At 37.5% G+C, this 24,245-nt stretch overlaps 2 protein-coding genes and 1 long non-coding RNA gene across 10 annotated transcripts in view; 2 read left to right on the top strand and 1 right to left on the bottom strand.

The window, feature by feature from the left end:
- The window catches only part of SLFN14, a 10,883-nt gene extending 5,991 nt beyond the window's left edge, over positions 1–4,892 (top strand). Inside the window, exon 4 of the mRNA XM_006924949.3 lies at positions 1,011–4,892. Within this exon, the coding sequence (XP_006925011.1) occupies positions 1,011–1,842 (832 nt within the window). The 3' untranslated portion in view covers positions 1,843–4,892. The remainder of the gene's footprint in view (positions 1–1,010) is intronic.
- LOC102880640 overlaps positions 1–11,408 on the bottom strand; it is a 24,956-nt gene extending 13,548 nt beyond the window's left edge. The window contains exons 1-5 of one of the 4 annotated variants that reach the window (XR_003043913.1): positions 11,273–11,408; positions 7,953–8,209; positions 7,230–7,393; positions 1,633–1,716; positions 1,179–1,311 (exon numbers count right to left, since the gene is read on the bottom strand). This is a non-coding gene — a long non-coding RNA (uncharacterized LOC102880640). Of the gene's footprint in view, positions 1–1,178; positions 1,312–1,632; positions 1,717–5,028; positions 5,366–7,229; positions 7,394–7,952; positions 8,210–11,272 lie in introns of those variants that run through there. The other 3 variants (XR_001518033.2, XR_439358.3, XR_001518034.2) reach the window with 3 other exon arrangements.
- The window catches only part of SLFN11 (schlafen family member 11), a 20,975-nt gene continuing 6,368 nt past the window's right edge, over positions 9,639–24,245 (top strand). The window contains exons 1-4 of one of the 5 annotated variants that reach the window (XM_015599161.2): positions 9,645–9,950; positions 10,921–11,047; positions 19,221–20,284; positions 21,092–21,220. In XM_015599161.2, coding sequence (XP_015454647.1) covers positions 19,222–20,284; positions 21,092–21,220 — 1,192 coding nt within the window. In that variant the 5' untranslated portion in view covers positions 9,645–9,950; positions 10,921–11,047; position 19,221. Of the gene's footprint in view, positions 9,951–10,920; positions 11,471–11,663; positions 12,022–19,220; positions 20,285–21,091; positions 21,221–24,245 lie in introns of those variants that run through there. The other 4 variants (XM_006924950.3, XR_003043911.1, XR_003043912.1 and 1 more) reach the window with 4 other exon arrangements.

Genomic DNA, 24,245 nt, shown 5'->3' on the forward strand with positions numbered 1-24,245 from the left:
TGTGGTAGGTGATGATGTTGCAAAGGAGGCAGATGCCAGATGATGAAGGATGTCGTAAACTGTGCTAAGGGCTGTGGTTTTTAATATGCTTTATAGGTAAGTTTAAAAATACCTCAGTCAAAAGGCAAATTCAATCTAACAAATATCTATTAAACCCTATGTGAAGGGGATACAGAGAATGGCTACGAATCAGTGCTTTTCTTCAAAAACGGTACACAGGCCAAACTGGAAGAGAAGAACATCAATGGTTATGGTTCAAGGAGTAAAGCCCAGGGACTGTATATGTAAAATCAGAAAACCTGTAGGAATGAGTGATATTATATTACCTGGATCCAAACTGAAGCAACAACCAAACTTAGTTGTTTCTTGCCTCCTCTAATTTGTTCCTCCTCCTCTGATATGTTGAGCAAAGTGAACAGGTTCATAGCCACAGAGAGATACAGCCCTGTAGATTTGTTACCCTATCTGATATGTCATGGAACTTAGCAACCTCTTGATGTTTTCCTTACTAAAATCTAAAGAGGTTTCTGGTTTTGTACTATAAGTAAGTGGGGAAATAGGATTTGCTTTAAGGGGAATTTGTATTCGCCCATACCTCTTTTACATATAAAAATTATGATATGCCTCTAGGTGGCTGTTCTCTACCTCTAAAAAGGACAGAAAGAAATGGTAGTAACAAGTGTAAATTACTTTTGAGATTTCCTTTAGACGTAAGGAGCTTGTCTTTAGGGATTGTCAAGATGCAGAAATAGACTAATAGAAATAATAGTCTCTTATCCGGGTTTATTTCAGAAGTTTCACATGCAGATTTAACTAGATAACCCCAAAAAGTAGGGTTTGCAATTATGTATTCTGTCAGGTAACTTATCAGTAAAGCAGTTTTGTAGTATTCAGGACACCACTGAATCAGCGGATCAGCCTCCAGATGAGAACTAGCCTCTGATTCCAATCCAGAGAGTAATGAATGCATGGTGTTTCCTAAAATCCTATTCTCTCTCTTATCCTTACAGCCAGCAAATCACCTGCCAAGCTGTAACTCGGAAAACCTTCATGCGAGGGGAGTTCCTAAAGATTAAACACATAGTGATGGATGAAACTGAGAAGTTCTGCAGTAAATATGGTGATTGGTACATGAAGGCTAAGAGCATCACCCATTCAAAGGTGAGGGGGGCTGCAAGTGAAAACTTTCCCCGTGGGGTTCTCTGGTTTTTTCTGGACCCTTTCCAAGTTCATCATGCTGATGTCAATGGTCTTCCCCCTCCATCTGCTCAGTTTCCTCGTAAAACAATCACCAATGGGATTCACTGTTCTCTGGAAATAGCGATGGTCATGAAACAAGAAATGAAGAGAATCAAAGAAAATCCTCTCTTCAATATGTCTCCAGACATACTGTCATTGTTCAGGGAAGCTGCCTACGAGGAAGCAATATGTGCTCAGGCTCTGCCTGGGGTGTGTGAGACGGAGACTAACCTGACAATAGGGCAAATCGCGAATCGTGTGGCAGAAAGATGTCACAGCCTGTTCCAATGTGGCTATTTGCCCAAAGACATAGCAATTCTGTGCAGGAGAGTGGAGGACAGAGGGCGTTATGAGCTTGCCCTGCTAAAAGCAATGGAATTAATTGAAACTCACAGAGCAACGGAAGTTGTGTTCAGCCAGGCCTCTGATGTTTTGGGTAGTCACATCATTTTAGACAGTCTTCAGCAGTTTTCAGGCCTGGAGAGGAATATTGTGTTTGGGCTCAGTCCAGAATGTACCTTGTCAGAGGAAACTCATAAGCTCTGCTTTGCCTCAAGAGCCATTAAACACCTCTACCTGCTTTATGAAAAGGCAGCCTTCTGAAAATTATTTCAAACAATATAGGAATCCAGAAAAAGCAGAGTCCCTTCTTCCAGGCAAGTGGCAGCTACTCCCTTTCACGTGTACAAGTGAGGAAATCAAGGCAGAGTCAGTATGGCAGAGAGCCACAGAAATGTATCTTGGGACCCTGACACTCTATGTGCAGAGTTCCTATCTGTTTTCCAGTACACTTCACCTCCTTCATGTATGACAGACATATTTGGTCGCCTTCCTCCAGTTTTCTTAGCCTAATTTGGCTTCCATCCTATCAAACAGAGAGGTTCTCCTCATACGGAGAACTGATTTTGTGCCATCCCCTGCTAATGTATCTTCAGTGAGTCCCTGCAGTCTTCAAACCAAACCAATTTTCAGGGTTTTCCATGAAACACCCTGACATACTCTTCTAACACATTCTTTATTATACCTCCATTTCCCAATGTTTCTAATGCTCCCAGTCCAGGTGGACTATTTTGAGGGTGGGGAGTAGGGTGCCCTCCAGGCTACTTACTTTGACTGGGTATCTCAGGACAGCACCTTTGTTGGCACGTAATACTGGCTATGGGACTCAAGCTTTATAGGCTCAGAACTCGATTTCCTCTGTACCAAGTTTGGATCAGTCTCTTGAGGATGGCTTTATACTAATAAAGTTCACAAAAGACCAAGGCATAAAAGAAAATGCTACTCTGACAATTTACAGCGAGGATTGTAGTAATAGGTGGGCCGGATGCTTTTGCTAATCAGTACATTTAATAGTAACATAGGAAACCAAATTATACAAGCAAAGCTTTGCAGCAAGGGGAGTTGGTAATCTGATTCAAATGTATGAAGTCTTCAGGCTATGTTAGACTATTGCAACCATCTCTAAAATAGAAATATTTCTACCACAAGGGCTAGAGAGGTCAGGTTTACAAAAGAAAGCAAATTTAGAATGCTAAGAGTGACTAGTTTTTCCATAATCTCTGCCTCGGATGAAGTTTTTTTTCTCTCTTTAGTTTCTAAAGTTTCCAGGTTGACCACTAACCTTCCCCTCACTACTCCCAACACATAACATTTTTCTCATATTCATTCTTTATGTCTTAATACTTTCATCTAGGCTAGAAAGTGCTTACACCCGGCTACTGGCCTGGGAATTGGTCTCACTATAAGAGGTCTTTGCACATCCCCGATCTTTTCCATGATGATTTGGTGTTAATTTTATAATCCAGTGAGAGGTTACAGGGAACCTGTACAGCAATACTACCACCTACACACCCATACACATTCTTGGCTTCTGGCTGTGCCTATGCCATTTTCTCAGCCTTCAAACCTTTTTCTGCTCCCTCTACCTGTTGAAATCCTTTCTTGTCAATCATGTCTTTGTTCAAGTGCCAACCTTTTCAATTAACTTTTTTTCATTCCCCAAAATTAAACTTAGTTTCCCTTTCTGCTGCTATTCTATGGCTTAAATTTTTTAAAATGAGAATACCAAACTCTTTCTAAACTATGCCAGAGTAGTTGCTGGCATAGCAGAATCTATGCAATACCTTCCTATCATGTCTTCTTTCCAATGTATGTGCAATATATTAGAAATAAAATCAAAGGTCCTTTTCTCTAGTCAGCTCTCAAAATAGTTAAGCTAATATTATGCTCTGCAATGCAATCTTATTTTTCCATAGGTTTTTTTTTTTTTTAATGCTTTGGAAAGATTCCTATTTCCAGACTGTTTTTAACTTCTAGAAAGGTTAAAGACAACTTTATTGATGCTGGAGAGGCCTGAATGCAGGACGAAGTATGGAAATATTCTTTTGGCTATAATTTTAGATAAAGCCCATCAACTTTCTGAGAGGTAGGAGGGCAGGTAGGGCTTAGAAAAGTACTCTTAGCTGCCTTTTTTAACTGCTCGGGCCACCAGGCAGGCCAGTCTGAACCTGGACATGGATCGGACAGAAGAACCTCTCTCCTACACTTGCTGCACCAATTACTTGACATTTACTCCTTTTTACTGTTCCTTGGGCGGGTGGGGGCCGGGGGAGTGGTTAGGGTAATTTTAGGTGGGAGAAAATAAAGTTCAGCAATTAATATTTTTTTGTCTTTATTTTTTTAACTAATTTGTTTTTGATGACGTAAAAGATACCAGTGCATTAACAACTGGATAATGGGAGATGTGTGAATTCTTTAAAAATAATTTAAAGAGGCAAAGTGGAAGAGAATTGGAGAAATGGAGAGTACAGGGAACTGCTATATTTTAGTCATAAGCCTCAGTACCATTTAACGTTTTAAACTATATGCATGTATTATATAATTTTTGATATGGTAATTGATTTTAAAAATTGTTTTAAATACTGAATTTGAGAGTCTTTGCCAACTTTCAGTCTCCTGAAACAGCTCAGTCAGGCTCGAAGTAGAAGGCCTAACCCAGTGGTTCTCAACACTGGCTACTCATTATTTTTATCTGGAGAGCTTTAAAAAATACCAGTGATCTGGCAGACACTAGAGCAATTAAATCAGCATCTCTGGGCATGTGCTTGGATAGTGTTATTTATTAAAAATTGTGCAGATGATTCTAATATGCCACCAGGGTTGAGAACCATTAAGCCCTTCTCCTAGTCTTCTTTCTGTAGACAAATAGATGTGTACACATTTCTCTTCCCATTAGACTATGAGATCTTTGAGAGTAAGGATGGTCACTTACACATCTTTACTTCCCCAAAAGCAATTATTGTAGTGCCTTGAACATAGAGTGCTCAGTAATTATTTGTTGAATGGACTTGCCACTTTCGGAAAATCAGAATTTATTAGGGACAATGCTTCTATTCAGTGAAATGAATATCTAATTTCAGAGACTTCAAAGAGATCAGTGTGGAGAATAATCAACACGGCAATAATTAATAATAAGAGAATAAAGCAATTCGATCTGTTTTTAGGCAACAAAGTTAAAGGTTCATGTTGATGGAATTCATTTGGTTTGAGTTTGAGATTAGGAACTGGTAGGGACTAATAATAATTGACTAACTTACTTGTACTTAGAATTCCGATTTTTTTTCTACAGACCCTTGATGCAATGGATAAAACAATTAGTTTAATAAACTAAATTGCATCCTGTGAGATGCTTCTAAAACTTACTTTAAAAAAGAAGGGTAATATAATTCTCTTGTGTAAATTTGAGAAAGGGAGAAAGGCAAAATAAAAAGTTCTTGTTTTGGGGCATAGTTTCTTTTTTCATTTTGCTTATTTATTTCTATTCTTTGTTGATTCACAAAACTATTTTTACATAGTTATGATCAAGTTATACAATCAACTTTCTTGACCATGTGGCTTTATTTGGCCAACGAAATGTTAGTAGTTGTAATGTGCACAGAGACTTTACACATTTCGGCATTAGGTCTGCTCTCCTGGGCTTCCACTTTTGCCATGTGAAGACTATGCCTTGGGCAGCCTACCAGTCACTGAGGAATGAGAGACGTGAAGCAGACTTGAACTCCACTCATGGCCTGGAGCCAGGTTCAACTGATCTTGACCAGATGAGCCAAAACCTAGGTGACTTGCACTGCATAAATGAGAAATAAGTGTTTATTACTGTATGACTGAGATTTCAAGATTGTTTGTTTAGAGGCAGTAGCTGACTAATGCAGGCATTTCGCCACGTTGTAGCATAGTCTTCAAAACTAGCATTTTAAGTGGTTGCACAATTTCCCAGCTAGATCATACAAAATTTCAATAATCATCCCTCTATTAATTTGGGTTACTAGCAATTTAACACTATTAAAATTAAGCCAGGCACATGCTCAGTTATATTTGTATATTTATATATTTGGTATACTTATAAATCCCCAGAGAGGAGACTACTGGATCAAAAGGGTGGTCTAGATAAAAGATTCACCTTATTCATATTGGTTTGAAGTGTGATGGAAAGTGTGTAGAAAAACCCCTATCACTGTACCTGACAACACAGAGATTTGTTCAGACTTAAATAAGAGAACAAAATGCTGACATCAGGTTCTGATGGCAAAAATGGGGGGTCAGATCTCAGAAACAGGTGGCTTAGAACATGTTGTTTCTGCATGAAGAGTAAAACCAAGGCTATCACTTTAACCGAGAACCTTAACTTGGAGAATTAGGCAGAAACATGTATTATGTAACCCCAATATTATATAAGAAAAAAATTCTGGTCACTTGAAAATGATGTAGGGTACTATCTCAAAAAAAGAAAAAAAGAAAAGACAAGATGCATCTGACCATCAACAGGACTTTTTCTGAAGAGAAACTATGGCATGGAGAAGCCCATTTAAGAAAAGAGGAAGTATAGGGTAAACTAGATTTTCTATGAAGCTGAATTTTCTCAGTTCCCTCAAGGTTTTGAGAAGGCCAAAGATAAAATTATCTTTGAGAAGCTTCGACTTGAAGCTTCTCAAAAAATTTATAATAACCACATGTTACTATTTATTAAGATATTACTATAACCAGCTATTTGCTAATGCTTTGCATACATTCTCACAACTCTGAGGTATATACATATTATCTCCATTTTATAGATGAAAAAGCTGAGTCACAGGGAATTTAACTTTCTCAAAGGCACATATCTAATAAGTGGCCAAGTAATTAAAACACTTAAGTAGAATCCTTGATGTGTTAAGCTCAACTCTGAGAATATATCAATACTCTGAAAATACTCTCCAGAGCCAAGAATACTCACATTTGCTATCAGGAGCCTCTGTCAAGTTCATATCTCTAGAAAGTACTGGCCCTCATCATAAATGAAAACAGCTGACTACACTGTTTCTTTAATATTTGTCACTTCTCCCAGAGCCCCCTGATCATCTGGGAAAATCTGAGTTTCATCTTCTGCAAAGCTCAGGATCATATTCAGGTCATATTCCTGACCTGGCCAAGGTCAAGCACTCCTAACATGAACTGCCAGATCCCCTCCAAGGCTGCTGCATCTTGTGGGTTTCAGAGTTCAATATCTTCAGTTGATAGAGGCAACATGATTTTGAAATAAATGGAATTTTTAAATGTTGTTGCTTCTTTCAATTTCAGCCTAAATTGTAAGTGAAAAATAAGGACATGGCTATTGTGCACTTTCTCTTCTTATTGTTAAGTATCTCAGGCCATTTGCAGTTAAAGTCCATCTTCTTTAACTGCATTAATCAGGGAAGACTGTCTTCTTTGCCCCATTGTACATTGGAAGAGGCATGTGTTAGATGGCAACAGGGAGGCTAGCAAGGGGTCCCTTAAAATAGGGCCAGATATGGTAAATAAACCCCATCAGTCAATAGCTAATCCATCAAAATACCTCTACAACTCCATTCCTGTATCTTCTGGTATACAGTATAAGATTACAGCTAACATATAGTAAGTGCTTACTATGTATCAGACACTGTGCAAAATGTTTTAAATACATTATATCTTACCCTCCCAGCAGCCTTTGAATTATGTACAGATAGGATAAAGTGGTGTTAAGAGCATGAATCCTTAGGGTCAGACCGACTCTGGCTTTGAATTCCAACTTTATTCTTAATTGGCTGGATGACCTCAGGCAAAGTGAATTTCCCCCTTTAAAACTCAGCTTTCTCATCTGTAAAACAGAGATAAAATTCATACCAATGCCTTAAGATAAAGATGAGGATTGAATAAATAATACATTTAAGTGAAGCCTGGCATGTAGAAAGCTCTCGATAAATTCTGGCCCTATTTAGCTTTAATTTATAGTTGAAGAATCTGTAGCTTAAAGGTAAATACCTTGCCCAGGATCATAGAACTAGTAAATTCTGACTGCAAGGTCTGACCCCATGTCTGCCTGACTCCAAAACCCATTTCAGCTTCTACACCCTTCTGCCCTCCTACGCATTTATGTTAAAGGCATGAGTCTCCATGTCGACAGTAATTTATGTTAGTTATTGTTGAGACCAGGATTGGGTATTCTTAGAATATTTGTGATATTAAGCAACATGGTTACTCTTTCTAAAATTTTTCTACAAAACCAATTAATTACTAAAATGACTTACGTAACAGAAATGTTTAGAGAAAAGCGTGTTCTATACTAAGAAACTTAAATATACCTTTCATTACTAGGTCTTTGTGACATCACAGAAAGATTGAAAAATAAACAAAAGAAAATTCATCCTCATTCTTACCACCATATCACACAGCTGTTATTTTTGCTTATTCATTTCCAGTGTTGGTCCATTGGCAGATATATTTTAGCAGAGTTGTAATCATAGTGTACATTCCATTTTGTATCCCGTTTGGTTTGATTGTTCTGGAAGCCATTCGCAGTCTGTAGTCTGCCATACAGCACATGAGAAATTTTCCACACTGCAGCCTAGGATGGTGCGACTCTGTGCAGAAGAGCCTCTCATGCTGCATTTGGTTTCTCTGCCCTGCCCTACACCTACAGAAAGGAACACAGTGATAGGCAAGTAAAAAATAAGAAAGCTCTTCACCAAATTCCATGAAATATGAGGGTGGGGTGGAGTGAAGATGTTTTAGGGAACTCAGCAACAAAGTAACATAATTAGGACAGAAGCCTTCTTCTTGCCTGGCTTTCTTTGGTGTTTGTGCCCTCCCTGAAAAATGGCAGTTACCAGGAGCACAATCCAGGAGGTCTGTAAAACAAATCTCTCTTTGCTTGTCCAAAGCTACCTAAAGAGTTTTCCAAATTTGCCTAATAAGAATCCCCTGGTGTGATTGTTAAAATTCCAGATCCCTGGGCCCCTCATCAGCTCTAGGGCAGGTGTTTGAGACTAATTCGGAGATCCTATGGGAAACATTGTATTGAATTGTGAAATGGGTGGGGTCCGTGTTTGGATAACAGGAAAAACACCCATTCACTACTTAGAGTCCCACCCAGGAATGACCAGAGCTTCCATTTCACCAAGCTTTGGGGTACCCCTGAGCTTTGAGGCACTCATGTACTAGTGTGGGTTTCAGAGTCAAATGTGACAAGGTTCAAATACAGGCCCAGATGTGATTTGGGCAAGTTAACTGATCTTTCTTATGTAAAATGAAAATAATATTATATCCTTCAGTTGTTGTAAAGCTTAAATGCTTTGTTTCCTGTGCTTGGCACAAACCGAAGTGTCAACAACCAGTAGTTACTAAAATAAGTTCTCGGTGCCTGGTATATGATCAAAGACTCAGTGATTGGGAGAAGTTACTTTATCAACATTGTTTCTTGACTTTTCTTAGGCTTAGTTTCTTCCTAGGCATAACCAAGTTACCATGAAATGCTTAGCACAGGGTTTGACACAATACTTAATCCTCTGTGAACATGGTTATTAAGACATCCTCTGGACCCTACTGGGTTTTTCTCGCTGGACACTTTTTAAGTATGATTTTTCAAAAAATGCTATGTCTCTGGGGGTAATTTGTAGGTTGTAATACTTTTCTGCAATCAGATAATTACCCACTCTGTTTGACACATGTAGGTAAGGTCACGGAGTGATAATGCTGGCCATATTGGAAACAGATTTGGTATAAATTGGATTCGTGCAGTAGTCTGTAATACAAGTAATTTCTCTGACAGTCTACCATGAATAGTGGGCCTAGAGATTGTGATAATAGGAGACAGTAAATGGTCGTCCAGCAGTTCCTGAACCTGGCTAACCATTGAATCACCCAGGGATCTTAAAAATATAGATTCATTGTTTGATTTTGCATGTTTGGGGAGGAGCCCTAGAATCTGCATTTTTAAAAAAAGGTTTGCTGAAAGGTCCAGCTAAGATTAAGAACGAGGTTGTAATGGTTGTTTTTTTCTTTTTGTAATGTAAGTGACTGACTTAAGCTTTGACTGCCAGGCATCCACTTCAAAGAGGCATCTACTTCAAAGATGACTATCTCAAATAGCCAGGCCACCTCCCTTCACTGAGGCTCCTTTGTTTTAGAGATCTTGATTGGTTTCATAACTGACCATTTGGGCCGCTTTCCTTCCTGAATTTTAAACTCTCGCTCTTACGTTTTTTTTTTTTCTTTCTTTCCCGCTCTGTGTTTTAAATTCACCAATCACGAGACCATGAAATCCTGGGCTCCACCCTCAAGCCCAGGAAAAGCGAAACCCCAGGCCAGGGCGCTCTTTCTCTCCACCCGCAACCTCGCTGTGTATTTGCAAGTGTGATGTGTAATTTCCAGGTCCTGTAAGTAATAACTTTACGTTTTTCAAAGTTACTGATGGTTATTGTGGAAGGACGTTTTGCAATAATAATAAGAATCACAAGGACTGGTTCGAACAACATTGGTTATTGACAGGCTGAGACCGGCACAAAACACTGGTTCATGACATCTCAAACTCAATTTCCCCTAGTGCACAACACCTTTTCTCATCGTTAGAAATGATTACTAAATCCATAGTGTAATAATTCTTGCAGTCTATAAGGATGGACACCAGAAAGAAACCGTACAAGAAACCAAGCAAAAGCTCAAAGGAAGTGTGATTTGTGTGGGCTGTGGAGGGAAGCCGCAGGTCAAAGTGCTAAGTAGAAGAAACGACAATAACAACAGCATGAGCCGTCAACTCAAAAACAGGAAACTGAGCAGAAATTTCAGCTATAACTGTTAGGATTTTAGAGGCTACAAGAAAAACTGAGAAAGTCAATGAGATATACTGCTTCTCTACCTGGCTCTAGCATTGTTTTCTTTTTCTTAACTTCATTCCATATTTCTTTAGCTCAGGCTTATTGTTCAGAATAACAATTTCACCCTCTCCATCTTCTTTACAGTTCCACTCGCCACTGGACACTTTTCAAGAAACTATTATTAAATCCTTAATAATAGTTTGGTGTGTATCCAAACAGGCTTTACTGTAGCCTTGTTCACCAAGAAGTTTAAAGTGCTCCTTGTGATACACAGTTCCTTTAGAGTCAAGCCAGAACTAACTAGCTTTTTATTTTATTAAAATGGCAAATTTTTATTTTTAGACAAGAAACAGCTTTTTTCTTTCTTGAGGTCAGAAAGGCAGGCATTAAGAGGCAAGAGGATTCTAATTTAGTCTTCTGGGAAATCGAAACCTAAAAGATCTCAGCTTTCAGAGAAACCAACTTTAGAAAGGGAACAGTCTAAGTTCATCTTTCAGAGAAATCCATTCCTCTTGGGCTTGCTTTTCTCCAGGGGGCTGAAATTTCATTTCTTCTGTCTGAAAGTGACCATCGTCCTCAGTCAAGTGGCAGACACACGAACAGGTCAGAACTCCAGTTTTCACTAGCACCCTATGCTGAGGAATCTTCTAATTTCCAAGGTAAGTACAGACTGTCCGGAAAGACCCAAGCTGTGCCTGTTCAACAGAAACGATGGTCTCAAAAAGAGATTTAAAAAATCTCTAAGATGAAAATACATTATGGTTATAAACCTTCTAGATATATCTTGCCTATATATTTAGGCAAGAGAGGCTGAGGTGGACACAACCACGCTTTTCTTAAATAAGTGAAATAGACAGTGAGAACTGATCTGTAGATGGACTCACCTTCTTTCTCAGGCCAGGGACGCAGGATGCGGAATTCCAGACCAGACAACCTGGCTGAGGTATATGATGTAGACAGTGGTGTAGCAGCGGTCACCAACCTTTTTGGCACCAGGGACTGGTGATCCTATGAGAATCTAATGCCTGATCAGGTGGAGCTGAGACGGTGATGCTAGTGCTGTGGAGCTGCTGAAAATACAGGTGAAGATTTGCTAGCTCCCCCACTGCTGTGCAGGGGGTGTTAGAGACCCCAGGTGTAAAGGGTTATAGAGTGTTCTGATCAAACGTTCTGAGGAACTTTCAAATGGGACAGGGAGGAGCCAGAGTTTTGGCGGGAAGGAATGACTATTCGGATTCTTTGTCAGTTTTTCATAATATGTACTTTCGTTTTCAGGAGAAACTTAAGACATATTGACTGGGAAGCTCTGACCCAGTTGGATTTTCCAGATTACATGTGGTTATTTTGTTTACCAACATTAGAAGCACTGGAAAGTGAACTTGCCCAATTTACGTTGCTTCTTTGAATCCTTTTGGTGATGGGGGGCACAAATGAATAACTGAATACTTCAGCAGGTTACTAGTTGAGAAATATTTGCCACTCTATAATAGGAAAGCAATCATCTGTAACAACATATTTATTTTGCTAGAAACAGGCTGTGCTGGCTGGAAAATTACTGCTTGGCTATCGCCCATGGGAACATAACATTCTAACAATAAGCTTTCTGCTTCTGTACCCCCGCTTGCACAACCTACCTGTGGGTTGACAGTAAATAGAAGAAAAATAGACTTTTGTGTTCAGACAGAATGAGGAATGGGGTTTAGGGCTTAAAAACCCTGTACATCTACATTTCGGGGCTGCTTAATTTGGGGTCTGCGTACCCCTGGCAGACCCAGCTGGCTGAATAGAGTGTGTTTCCTATAACTCACTGGTTTCTGGTGGTCCGTGTGTCTATCGTGGGCTGGTGGCTACAACAAGGCAACACCTATATATATTCTGGACATTTTCTCTAGACATCGCTTGGCAGACACATTTTTACAACAAATGCTTTTATTCAGCCATAAGTGTAAGATGACTTTTTAGATCCAAGTTAAATGAATTATTTCTGTATGTATGTGAACAACAAAACTATTGGAGACCATAATTACAGCACTGAGGTGGGCGGGGTGGGGTGGGGGGGACGACACATTCCGAGCAGGCCATAACTTCTCTGGCTTAAGTCTTCATCTGTGAAAATGCAAGGTAGTGTAATACCTGGGGGCAGAGCCAGGTTCGAGATGCGGGTCTCCTAGGTCCAGTGTCTGTTGTTTCTTTGTGGACTGTAACTTTCTCACCCTACTTCCCTATTCCATTCTTCCTCTTGGGCCCACATGCAAAGGCACTGCTCCTCTTACCCCCGGCCATTCCTTACGCCGCATTTCCAAACCAGCACACACTCTCATGCAGACATACACAGGCTCTGGCCCCGGTACCCCAAGCTTCTCCTGTGGTGCCTCCGCTGTCCTGCAGGAGCCTCGGGGGCGGGGCTCGGCTGGAACGTTGCTGAGGTCGGACGCTGTGTGGCCGGTGGAAGAGGCGAGAAGCGCAAGCGCAGGGCTGACAGGATGGAAGTGCTCAAGCGTGAGGCTTGACGGGCGGGGAGGGAGAGGGAGAGTGTGGGAGAGCCCCAGCGGGAGAGGAACTCCGCGTAGTGTTACCGCAATGCTTTCCAATGCTGAAACATCTTCCTGTTACGTTCTTAATGCTTCCCTAGAATACTTTGTAAATATCAAATTTTGTATTCATTGAGATAATTTGGACTTTATTAATTGCAAATGTAATATTTTGCTTCATGGTGTTTCTTGTACAATCTGATATTCTGGGACAAACCCAATTTGGTTTGTATGGTGTGTGCGTGTGTGTTTAATAACAGAATTAAGTAAGCACAAAAATAATATGGCAAACACTTCTTTTGTTACCCCATTACCTCAAATGGACAACTGTTGGTATTTTGCCATAGTTACTTCACGTCTTTTTAAAAATTTAGTAAATAAAATATTGTAGATAAATTTGAAGTTCTCTGCCTCCCATCTCCAGTTTGATTTTTCTCTCCTTTTCTCAGAGGCAACCAGGATTCTGAGTTTATTGTATGTCTTTATAGTATTGTTAGCACACAGTTTTACATACACATTTCCAGAAATAATATGTACCTTTGTTGTGTGTACATGCTTAACTTATTTAAGTGGTATGAATCTGCACCTTGAGTTTTTAATATTTGTGTGTGCGTGTCTGTGTATTTTAGTTTATTCTCTTACAGTATTTCATACAATTCCTTTTAATAAATATGACCACATTTTGTTTCCCCATTCCTTGTTGATGGACAGGCTATTCCAAAATTTGGTTTATGAACAGTGCTAAAATGACTGTACTTGTCTCCTTGAACACATCCATTCATCTGTTGAACAACATCTTGGTTGCTTCCAAGTTTGGGCAATTATGAATAAAGGTACTACTAGAAACATTCATGTACAGGTTTTTGTGTGGACGTCAGTATTCAACTAATTTGTGTAAACACCAAGGAGCACAATTAATGGATCATGTGGTCACAATATGTTTAATTTTGTAAGAAACTGCTGAACTCTCTTTTAAAGTGGCTGTACCATTTTTCAAATTGTGTTTTGATTTTTACTATTTTAATAGATATGTAGTGGTATCTCACTGTATTAATTTGCAATTTCCTGATGATGTAATGTGGAACATCTTTTCATATATTTTTTTGGCATCTGTATCTTTGGTGAGGTGTTCAGATGTATTGCCTATTTTAAAAATTGGGTTGTTTTATTGTCGAGTTTTAAGAGCTTTTTGTGTATCTTTTGTCATATGGAAATGTTTAAATTTTCATCTAGGTAACCTCTGTTTCCATTATGGTTTGTAATTTTTCTGTCTTGTTTAAGAACTGCTTCTCTTTCCTGGGTCTAAAAATGTTTTTAATGTGTTGAGGTGTTTTCTCTGGCAACATTTTATATATGACTTTTGCCTACCTATTCTTAGAAATTGACCTGTATTTTGGGTGGGGTTGTTGTCATATGTTTTACAAAATGAATGCTATAATCAATACCAAGGAGATTATGCTAAAATAGTTATACTATCAAAAAGTTCTGAAAACTTTCCTGCCCTCTGACCCCTCCCAGGAGTGGGAGGCCTAATAATTCAGGAAACTAGTTTGCATGATTATTAAGAATTTAGGTTTTGATAAGAAGCACTAGACTTTAAAGTCCGATATCACTGACTGCAAAACATTATCCATGTGATTCTGAACATGTTGTCTAGCCTGTTTCTTCCTTGGTAAAAAGAAGATAATAGTATTTGTTGTGATGAGGCAATGAGATAATGTATGTAAAATTTTTGGTACAGTGCCTCGCTCAATAAAGAAGCTATTTCAGCCTATAAGGAAAGGCACAAGCATAACCCTTCCTAGCATCCTCCCAATTTTTATCTGGACTTGACTTACTTGGTCTTCTTACATCAAAATTTTTGATCCCAGATCTTGATAGGAATTTCTGCCTATGGCCACTCAAGTTTTGGCATAGACCTTGGTTCTCTCCCCAAATTTGGATCTTATATCTCTCTTTCATTGTTTGGCTTAGCTATCTTTTTTTTTTCTTTTTCTTTTTTAAGTATACTATATTTTAGAGCAGTTTTAGATTCACAGCACAGTTGAGAGGAAGATGCAAAGAATTCCCCTTGCCCCACCCACCACATACATAGCCTCTCCCACTAACAATATCCCCCACCAGAGGTACATTTGTTACAATTGATGAACCTACATCAAAATATTATAATCATTCAAAGTCCACAGTTTACATTACAGTTCATTCTTGGTGTTGTACATCTATGAGTTCGAACAAATATATAATGACACGTATCCATGATTTTCACTGTCCTAAAACTCCTCTGTGCTCCAGCTATTCATTTCTCTCCCTCCCCGCATCCCCTGGCAATCACTGATCTTTTTACTGTCTCCATGGTTTTATCTTTTCCAGAATATCATATAGTTAGAATTGTAGCCTTTTCAAATTGGCTTCTTTCACTTGGCATAATGCATTTAAGTTTCCTCCATGTCTTTTCTGACTTGACAGCTCATGTCTTTTTAGCGTTGAATAATATACCATTGCATGGATGTACCACAGTTTATCCATTCACCTACTAAATAACGTCTTGGCTGCTTCCAAGTTTGGGCTATTATGAATAAAGTGCTATAAACATCTGTGTACAGGTTTTTTGTGTGGATGCTACCTGTTTTAATCTAGGGTGAGAAGCAGTCTCAAACAACTCCTGGTAAATAGGCTAATTTTGGTTCCTATCCATTTGGGTTAGGGGAGAAGAAAAACAATTCAAATAATGGATGTGAGTTCCCATCAATTACCAGGTCCTTAAATTTATTATTTCTAAATATCTTTCAACACTCTCCTCTTCATCTCTACTGTCGCTACCTTAGTCCACATCATCTTTTCTTATTTGGACTATTATTTGGACTACTGAAATAGCATCCCAAAAGGTCTTTTCCATAATTACTGTAGCTTCCTCCAAACTATTCTTCATGCTGCAGCCATAAAGAACTTTGTAAAAACTGTACATCTATTGCTGTGTTTTCCTGCTTAAAATCCTACAATGGCTTTCCATTAGTCTCAGGATAAAGTCCCAAATCCTTAAAGGGACCACCAGACAATGTACAATCTGGTTCCTGATCCCCTTTCCAGCCTCACCTCCTACCTCTCTGTCCCTCCATCTCTGTGCTTCAGTCAGTCCTTTGAATTTGACATACTCCTTCCTATTTCTTTCTGGAAAGTTTTTTACCACCCTTCTTCACCTAATTTTAACTCCACTTCATTTACATTCTTCATATCTTAACTCAAAATTTTACTTTTCCTGAAAGCCGCCTGTGAATTCATCTCCCTTCCAACTGCCAGATAAGAACACTGGTTCCATTCTAAGCATCCCTGGCATTCTGAACCTTTATCTGTAGTAGTCATTTATTTAATATCTACCTTCTCTAAACAGCTCCTCAAGAGCAGGGACCACATTTGTTCACACTTCTGTGAATTTAGCACAATGCAGGCAAATAATAGATGTCCACTAAATATTTGTTGAGTAAGTGCAGCATTATTAAGAATTGGGACAATCCAAATGTTTAACAATTGAGAAATGTCCAATTAATTGATATGTATCTGCTTGATAAATAATGTTGCCTTTGAAACAAATACAACAACCTCAAAGGTTTATAGATCTGTTAATGATAAAAACAATGCAAAATTGTTTATTTGATGCTTACAATTTGTAAAAACCTCTGATATTATTAAGACCATAAGAGATAAGGGAGAAGTGGATGAAAGGATTATCATGTTTGTTAGGGTGCCTGTACCATGGGGTGTGAAAGAATTCACAAAGTCAAGAAGTAAAGTAAAAGGTTTATTCACTTTCCAAGCAAGGAAAGGGGCCAAACATTAAGAGTAACGCTGCACTGGAAGGGTAAGGGGCTTGAGCTTTTATGGGTTATAGAGGGCAAGGCAGCTGGTGTTTGTAAATAGCTGTTCAAAGGTAGCAGAAGCTTGAATTTCTTTGATGTTATCTGAAGCAAGGCACCTGGAATGTGATTAATTAACTTGAGGCTTGCTTGTCTTGGTATCTTTTCCCAGGTCTGTGAATTTAAGCTTGAGATAAAGAAAAAAATTAGAGGGGCTGTTAGGATCTGCTTGCATTTGTAGGGTTGTTTTGGCTAATAGCCAGGGCTAACTCTGGCAGGGGTTCAAAGACCTATAGGTTGTATATTTTAGCTGATAGCCAGAGCCAGTTCTAGCAAGTGTCCAAAACTTGTTAGATACTGAGCTGTTTGTCCTTTTAATGTCATTCATGAAATATATAAAACAAAGATAAGACGGAATTTTGTAGCATGCCATATTTTTTCATGTGTCAAACAATGTATATTTAATAATGTAGAAATATTATTTTGAAGTTTAAAAAGTTCTCCAGTAAACCCAATGGAGCCAGGTACTTTCTAAAATTCCCTTTGATAACTGTCCTGATGTTTTACTCTGTAATTGATTTATCTGAGTTCTCAATTTTTTGTTAAACTAATTTGCTTTTCTGCCTATTTTTTAAAACCATTTATGTTTTCAAATTTCAGTGGAACAAAATCTTATTTTAAAGGAAGAAATCTACCAGAGTTCCCCCTTTTTTTTTTTTAGGTCTTAAAATGAAAATAAAAGATTAGGAGCTCTCAAGGTTTCAATGCCAAACAAAATAATCCAGACTTATTAGCTTTAGAAAGGAGTTGCCAATATGAAAATATTTATCCAAGGAAGTGAATTAACATGCAATACTTGAGGAAAATGTCCACATGAATAAATATTAAAACTTTGACATTCAGATGTCTCTCAAATGGCACTTTGTATAAATAATCTGAGGAGACTTTTAAAGGTCATAAAATATAGAACGAGATAGTTATAAATGTAAATTTTATCACAAGGAACATATCAGACAGATGAGTGAGATTGTGAATGACTTGGCCTTTCAAATAATTTACTGCTCAGAAATAAAATTAACATGGCTCTGTATGTTCCTTGTCACACCTGCATCAGCCACTCTTTTGTTTGTTCAGAGCTCCTTTTAAATAATAAAGATGCTAGTGGCTTGTCTAAAATGCAAAAAACAAACAGGCAAAACAAAACTCAATCTTGTTAATCAAATAATTGCTTTGTAATTTTCCTTCCACTCTTACATTTATTATTCTTGTTAGTTTGTGTTCCTTTGTGATCTAGTTTTTTCTAAATTCTTTAAATTTTGAAGAAAACACTTTTTCTCTTTTACAAATATAGGCATTTAGGGCTATGGATCTTTCTCCACATACTGCTTAAGCCATATCATGGTAATTTCATGTGACTTAAACCATATATCTCCAACAGACAGATTCTTTGTGTCTCTCACAGCACTTAGTGTGCCCACAGTAAACACGAATTGGATGTTTCCTGAATTAATAAATCAGAATGAAATGTTTTGATCACATTCTTCAGCCTATAGTGAAGCAAAAGAGAAAAATGACTGTGCAGGTGGCAACACAATCCTAAGCATTTTAAGAGCCCTCTCTTCACCATGGTACTGTTGAGTTTTATTGGTTTGCTCAGCCACTTCCAAATTCAGGTTCTTTGACATCATAAAGATGTAGAATCCATTGATACTTCTTTTTCCCCATTTATCAGGTCCACCCCCTGCCCAGGCCATCTTCATTTCCCACCCTATCCTAAGAATGCATGTAGTCCAAAGTTCAATCACTTTCTTACTAATGATCTAAATTTATATTCCCTACTCTCCTTTTAACTTTTTTTGGAGGTAAAAATTTTAGTTTTTATGTTATGAATAATTTAAAACTTACCAAACTTTAATAGAAGTCAATTAAAAATATCATATGGAAACTTCAAATATGCACAAAAGTGGAAAGAAGACTAAGATAGTGAATCCTCATTTATCAATCACCTACCTTCAATAATCATTGCTCTATTGCCAATAAGTGGTACCACTAACCACCCAGTCACTGAAGCCAAAAAACCCAGTTACTAAACTTTAATCTTTTTCCTGATTCCTATCTGGTCAGTTCAGATCCACGTTAATTTTATTTCCTATCTCTCAGATATGCTCAAATTCTCTTCATCCCCACAGCCACTACTGTGGCTCAGGGCATCATCATCTCACAGATTACTGCAAAACCCTCCCTACTGCAACTGTTTTATTTAACCACGTTTCCTTTTAGATGATTAGCTCTGAGAGGCAAGGCTATGCTGATTCTTGATCTACCACTTAATCTCTAATCCCTGCATTTAGTAGGGACTCAAAAATATTTTACAATAAGTTAATGTATTTTTAAATAATGTATTATGTAATCTTAACGTGAGATATGAGTTTTCATGGTTTCTGTTACAGAATGAACATGGAAAACCATAATTCATCTTTGGTGGTAGAATTATCCTACCCAGACTTAGTCATCAACGTAGGACGAATAACTCTCGGTGAAGGAAACAGAAAGAAGCTGCAGAAAACTCAGAGAGAGCAAGAGGCAAAGAAAATTACACAGGCTGCATGTGCTTTATTAAACTCAGGAGGAGGAGTGATTCGGATGGCAATGGCAAACAACGATGAGCATCTTGTGGAGATGGGACTGGATTTAGAAGACTCTTTGAGAATCCTTATTCAGTCTTTAGATTTGCAGGCTTTCTTTGAGACTAAGCAGCAAGGAAGGTGTTTTTACATTTTTGTTAGATCTTGGAACAGTGGCCCTTTCTCCGAAGACGGTTCCACCAATCCCCGCATTTGCAGCCTGAGTTCTTCATTATATCTTAGATCCGGCACCTCTGCGATTCTCATGGATTCAAGAGAGGCATTTAATTTCCTGAAAACCAAGAAAAGTAACGCAAAAACCTTTGAGGAAGAACCTTCTTGTAAAGTTCGCAAGGTTGAACATCGGCAACTTCATAACTTAAATCCTGCTGACCTAATTTTCCAAAAAGACCAGCTTGAATATGGTGAAATCCTGCCTTTTCCTGAGTCTCAACATGTAGAGTTTAAACAGTTCTCTACAAAACACATCCAAGGGTATGTAACGGACATGATTCCAAAGTACATCTCTGCGTTTGCAAACACTGGGGAAGGCTATCTTTTTATTGGAGTGGATGATAAGAGTAAGAGAGTTCTGGGATGTGCTAAAGAAAATGTTAACATTGACCTTTTGCAAAAGAAAACAGAAGACGCAATCCGCAAATTACCTCATGTCTGTTTTTGCCAATCCCAGTGCCAGATAAATTTCACATTCAAAAGCTTGGATGTTGTAGCCAACGGAGAGCTGTACGGCTATGTTTGTGTGATCAGAGTGCAGCCATCCTGTTGTGCAGTGTTCTCAGAAGTTCCCAAATCATGGATGGTGAAGGGCGAGAACATCTGCAGCCTGACAACTGAGGAGTGGATAGGCATGATGATGGACACAGATCCAGGTAAGAGGAGGAGAGTACCTCCCTCCGCATCCTTTCTACCTCTTTAGCACCTTCGTATTAAAACAGGTTTTCCTTTGTTTCCTGTGACTTTGAAATTCCCACACCCACTCAACTCTGTGGTTTTTGAATCTCCAAGTATCCTGCTTTCTATATATAATAAAATTTTGTTGGGTAATTAGAAGCCCCAATCAGTGTCTTATAATAGGCAATTTTTTTCACATCAGAAGATGAAAAGAAAATTTGTGGGGAATGGGTACCTTGCAGTACCTAGCTCTTATTGGCTCGTTATTACATTTTCGAGAATTTTGTGAGCCAGCTGCTAAACACAGTCATTATTAAAAATTAAGTCATATAAACTTACAATAAAATTATATAAAAAATAAATGCAATAAATAGAAACCTCTTGCTGATTATTTACTACATTTTAACACTGTCTTTGCTTATGAGGTTACTTACATCTATTGTATCTATATGGTGGAAACACTATAAAATGCTGTGCTATTATGCATTTCTTCCCAACTCTTCATTTGGTGACATCACATTGGCAGCTTGAAATTGTCCATGGTGGGAATATTTACACCATAGAAATGAGCTATATGTACAGATATGTTTACTAAACAGCTATGCTACGTACCATAAAAGAAATACAAACAAAATGCTACCTAGATATAGAGAGTGAAGAATTGTATTGAATGGGAAATACCTTCAAACTTCCAAATAATGTCTCTTCCAAGTGGAAGCCTTCTTTCAGTGGTGAAAAGATGAACTAACATGTCAGAATAACATGAGTTTTCTTTCTTTCTTAAGATCTTCAAAGCTTTTGCGAAGACTTTGAATCTCAGCTGAGTCTGTCTAGCAGACCTCCCCTTACTAGACCAGTGTACTCCAAGAAAGGCCTGGAACATAAGAAGACTCTCCAGCAACATTTATTTTCAGGTAGTAACTATGGTTTGCCTACTTGACATCAGCCAGTTTCTATGCTAGAATACAGGGAGATATGCTCGTTTTTTTAAAATCCTGAAAATATGCTCTGCAGACCTGTGTGTACAAAGTGAAAATGGTACAATTATATTGGTGATGAGTAATTTACAAATGAACCCTTGTTGACACCCCCTGGTGGAGGCAGTACCACATATAAAAATCCAGGAACATTGCTCTTAAAAACCATTTGGTCTTACAGTTCTCAAATTGCACCGATCATCAGTATTTCTGGTTATTTTTAAAAGTACAATGTACCCGGTTCCCCACCCTAGACTTAATAAATTAGAATATCTGGGGATAGCACCTCATAGTGTGCATTTTTATCCAGCTTACTTACATGATTCTGACATTCATCCAGATTGGAAATCTTTTATCAGAGGCATACATTGCGCCAGGAGCAAGAAGTTGCACATCTCTGCCAGATTTTCCAGAGGAGTGGCTGTTATGAATATAAAAAAGAAGAAAGATTTATATGAAGATGTAACACAAAACAAATAAAATGAAGATCAGTTTTGAACTCGTTTTGGATTTAGGAGAAACAGCATAAAATAATGATTTAGAACCAAGGATAGTGCCTAGTTTCTGCTCTCATCCCCCTCTCCAGAACTTGTTAGGCTTTTTCTAGGAGTCCATGGATGTCCTCGTTCTAGACTTCTAGAGAGAGAATAACCTCTTGCTCAAGTCTATGCAGTAAATCAATGGCTTATCGGGCACTAGAATCTGATTCATAAGTGTCCTGTAAATATGTAAATATCTATCAAGGACCATTAATAGATAATGACTGTCCAATTTAAGATTTATTTTTTCCCTTACTTAACTGAGGCCTTTATTTTTATTTACATATCAAATTTATATTTTAAAAATTATCTACAATAAATAGTATTAAATAAAAGAATAAGCATAAGCATTGGTAATTGTTTTCTAAACTCAGTAAGCTCCATTTTAGTACATCTTATTAGCATAGCATAAATAACTAAAACACAATACCAGACTGTATGCTCATAGAGCAACAATCTATTCTTATATAAAAATCAGTTTTCCAGGAATTATACCAAACATGAAGAGTAGATATTTCCAACACTATTTAAATTGTTCCAGAGCCATAGAAAAAGAATGAAAATTACCAAGTTATTTTTTTAAGCAGGAGTAACAGTAACTGCAAAACTTGACAGAGAGCACAAAAAAACGGAAAAACTCAAACTTATTTTACTTATGAATGAGGATGCAAAGATAGAACCCCAGGAATAAAAAGAGAAATCAACAATAAGAGAGTATTGTTACAATTCACCATTTCTACATATCTATGCAAAAATATATGATGATTGTCTAATACATTGAAAAAGCATTTGAAAAAACAACACACATTCTTGATTTAAAAAAAAATAGGAACCAATAGATACTTCTTTAACATTATATTTATATCTATATCTATCTATTTCCCCCAAAGATCATCATGTTACTTAGGAGATATCAGAGACATTCTATTAAATTCAGGAACAAAACAAACATGTGCACTACTACACCTTTGGTGAATTATTAGTTAGCCAATAAAATTAGATAAGAGAAAAAAATTAGAGGGATAAAAATTAAAGAAGATAGGACTATATATCTGGAAAATTCAAGAGAATCAATGAAAAACTACTATAAAGAAAATAATTCAGAATGAAAATAATTACATTAGATACCATAAGAAACATGTACAAATTAATATGCAGAATTCAATATCCTAATATAACAATGAAAGAAAATACTTTTCAATAGCAACAAAAAGTTAAAATATCTAGGATAAACCTCTCTGAGAAAAAGAAAAAACAATATTGAAGGACACAGATGAATACCTGAATCAAATGGAAACACATGATACTCTTGAAGAGATGACATCATAAAATTGTCAATTCTGTTATTTTATAAATGTAGTGAGATAGCAATAAAAAGATTAATCTAGAGAATCTTATTGTAAAGTTCCAGTGGAAAAGTAAATAAGCAAGAAGAGCCAGGAAATAACCTGAAAAGGAAGAGTAAACAAGAGGGGCTATCCAGATATCAAATCATTATAAAGCTTCTAATAAAAAAAAGTTGTAGTAGCGTATAATTAGACCAAAGGTACAAAATAGAAGGTTTGAAAGAGATGCAAACCTAGAATTTAGTTTATGATGGAATTGACTGCTCAAGAAAGTGGAGTAAAGTGGATGTTTCGATAAAGAGACATTGGGATAACTTGGTAACAATTTATGTTTAAAAAGATGGATTCAAAAAAAGATAAAAAGATGGATTCACACTTCATGCCATGTACCAACATAAACTCTAAATAGATCAAGAATTTAAAACAAAATATTAAAGCCCTAAGTGTTTTAGAAGAAAACATAGGTAAATGCTTTTATAACTTTGGCATGAAGATTAGAAAAATCAAGATTCAAGATCCAGAAACCATGAAAATAAAGATTAATATATGTGACTGCATAAAAAAAATATATATATATTTTAATTTTATTTATTTTTTATGGCGACATTGGTTAATAAAATTCAATGAGTTTCAGCTGTATACTTTAACAGTAAGGCATATATATATTTACACTGTGTGTTCACCTCCCATAGTTAGATTTCTTTCTGTCACCACATATTTGACCCCCTTTACCCTGTCTGTCTCCCACCTCTCCCCACCCACTACCCTGTGCTAACCACTAGTCTATAGTCCATGTCCATGAGTCTCTGTTTGTTTGTCCTGTTCGTTTGTTGTTTTTAGGTCTATATCTCACATATAAGTGATATCGTGTGATTTTCAACGTTTTCTGTCTGGCTTATTTCGCTTGGCATGTTTATCTGGAGGTCCATCCATGTCGTCGCACATGGCAGTATTTCGTCTCCTCTTATGACTGAGTAATATTCCATTGCATATACGTATACCGTTTACCACCGCTTCTTTATCTATCTGTCTTCCTAAGAATATTTAGGTTGCGTCCCCATCTTGGCGACTGTAACT

Source organism: Pteropus alecto, unplaced genomic scaffold, assembly GCF_000325575.1.
Source record: "Pteropus alecto unplaced genomic scaffold, ASM32557v1 scaffold98, whole genome shotgun sequence".
Classification (NCBI taxonomy): domain Eukaryota; kingdom Metazoa; phylum Chordata; class Mammalia; order Chiroptera; family Pteropodidae; genus Pteropus; species Pteropus alecto.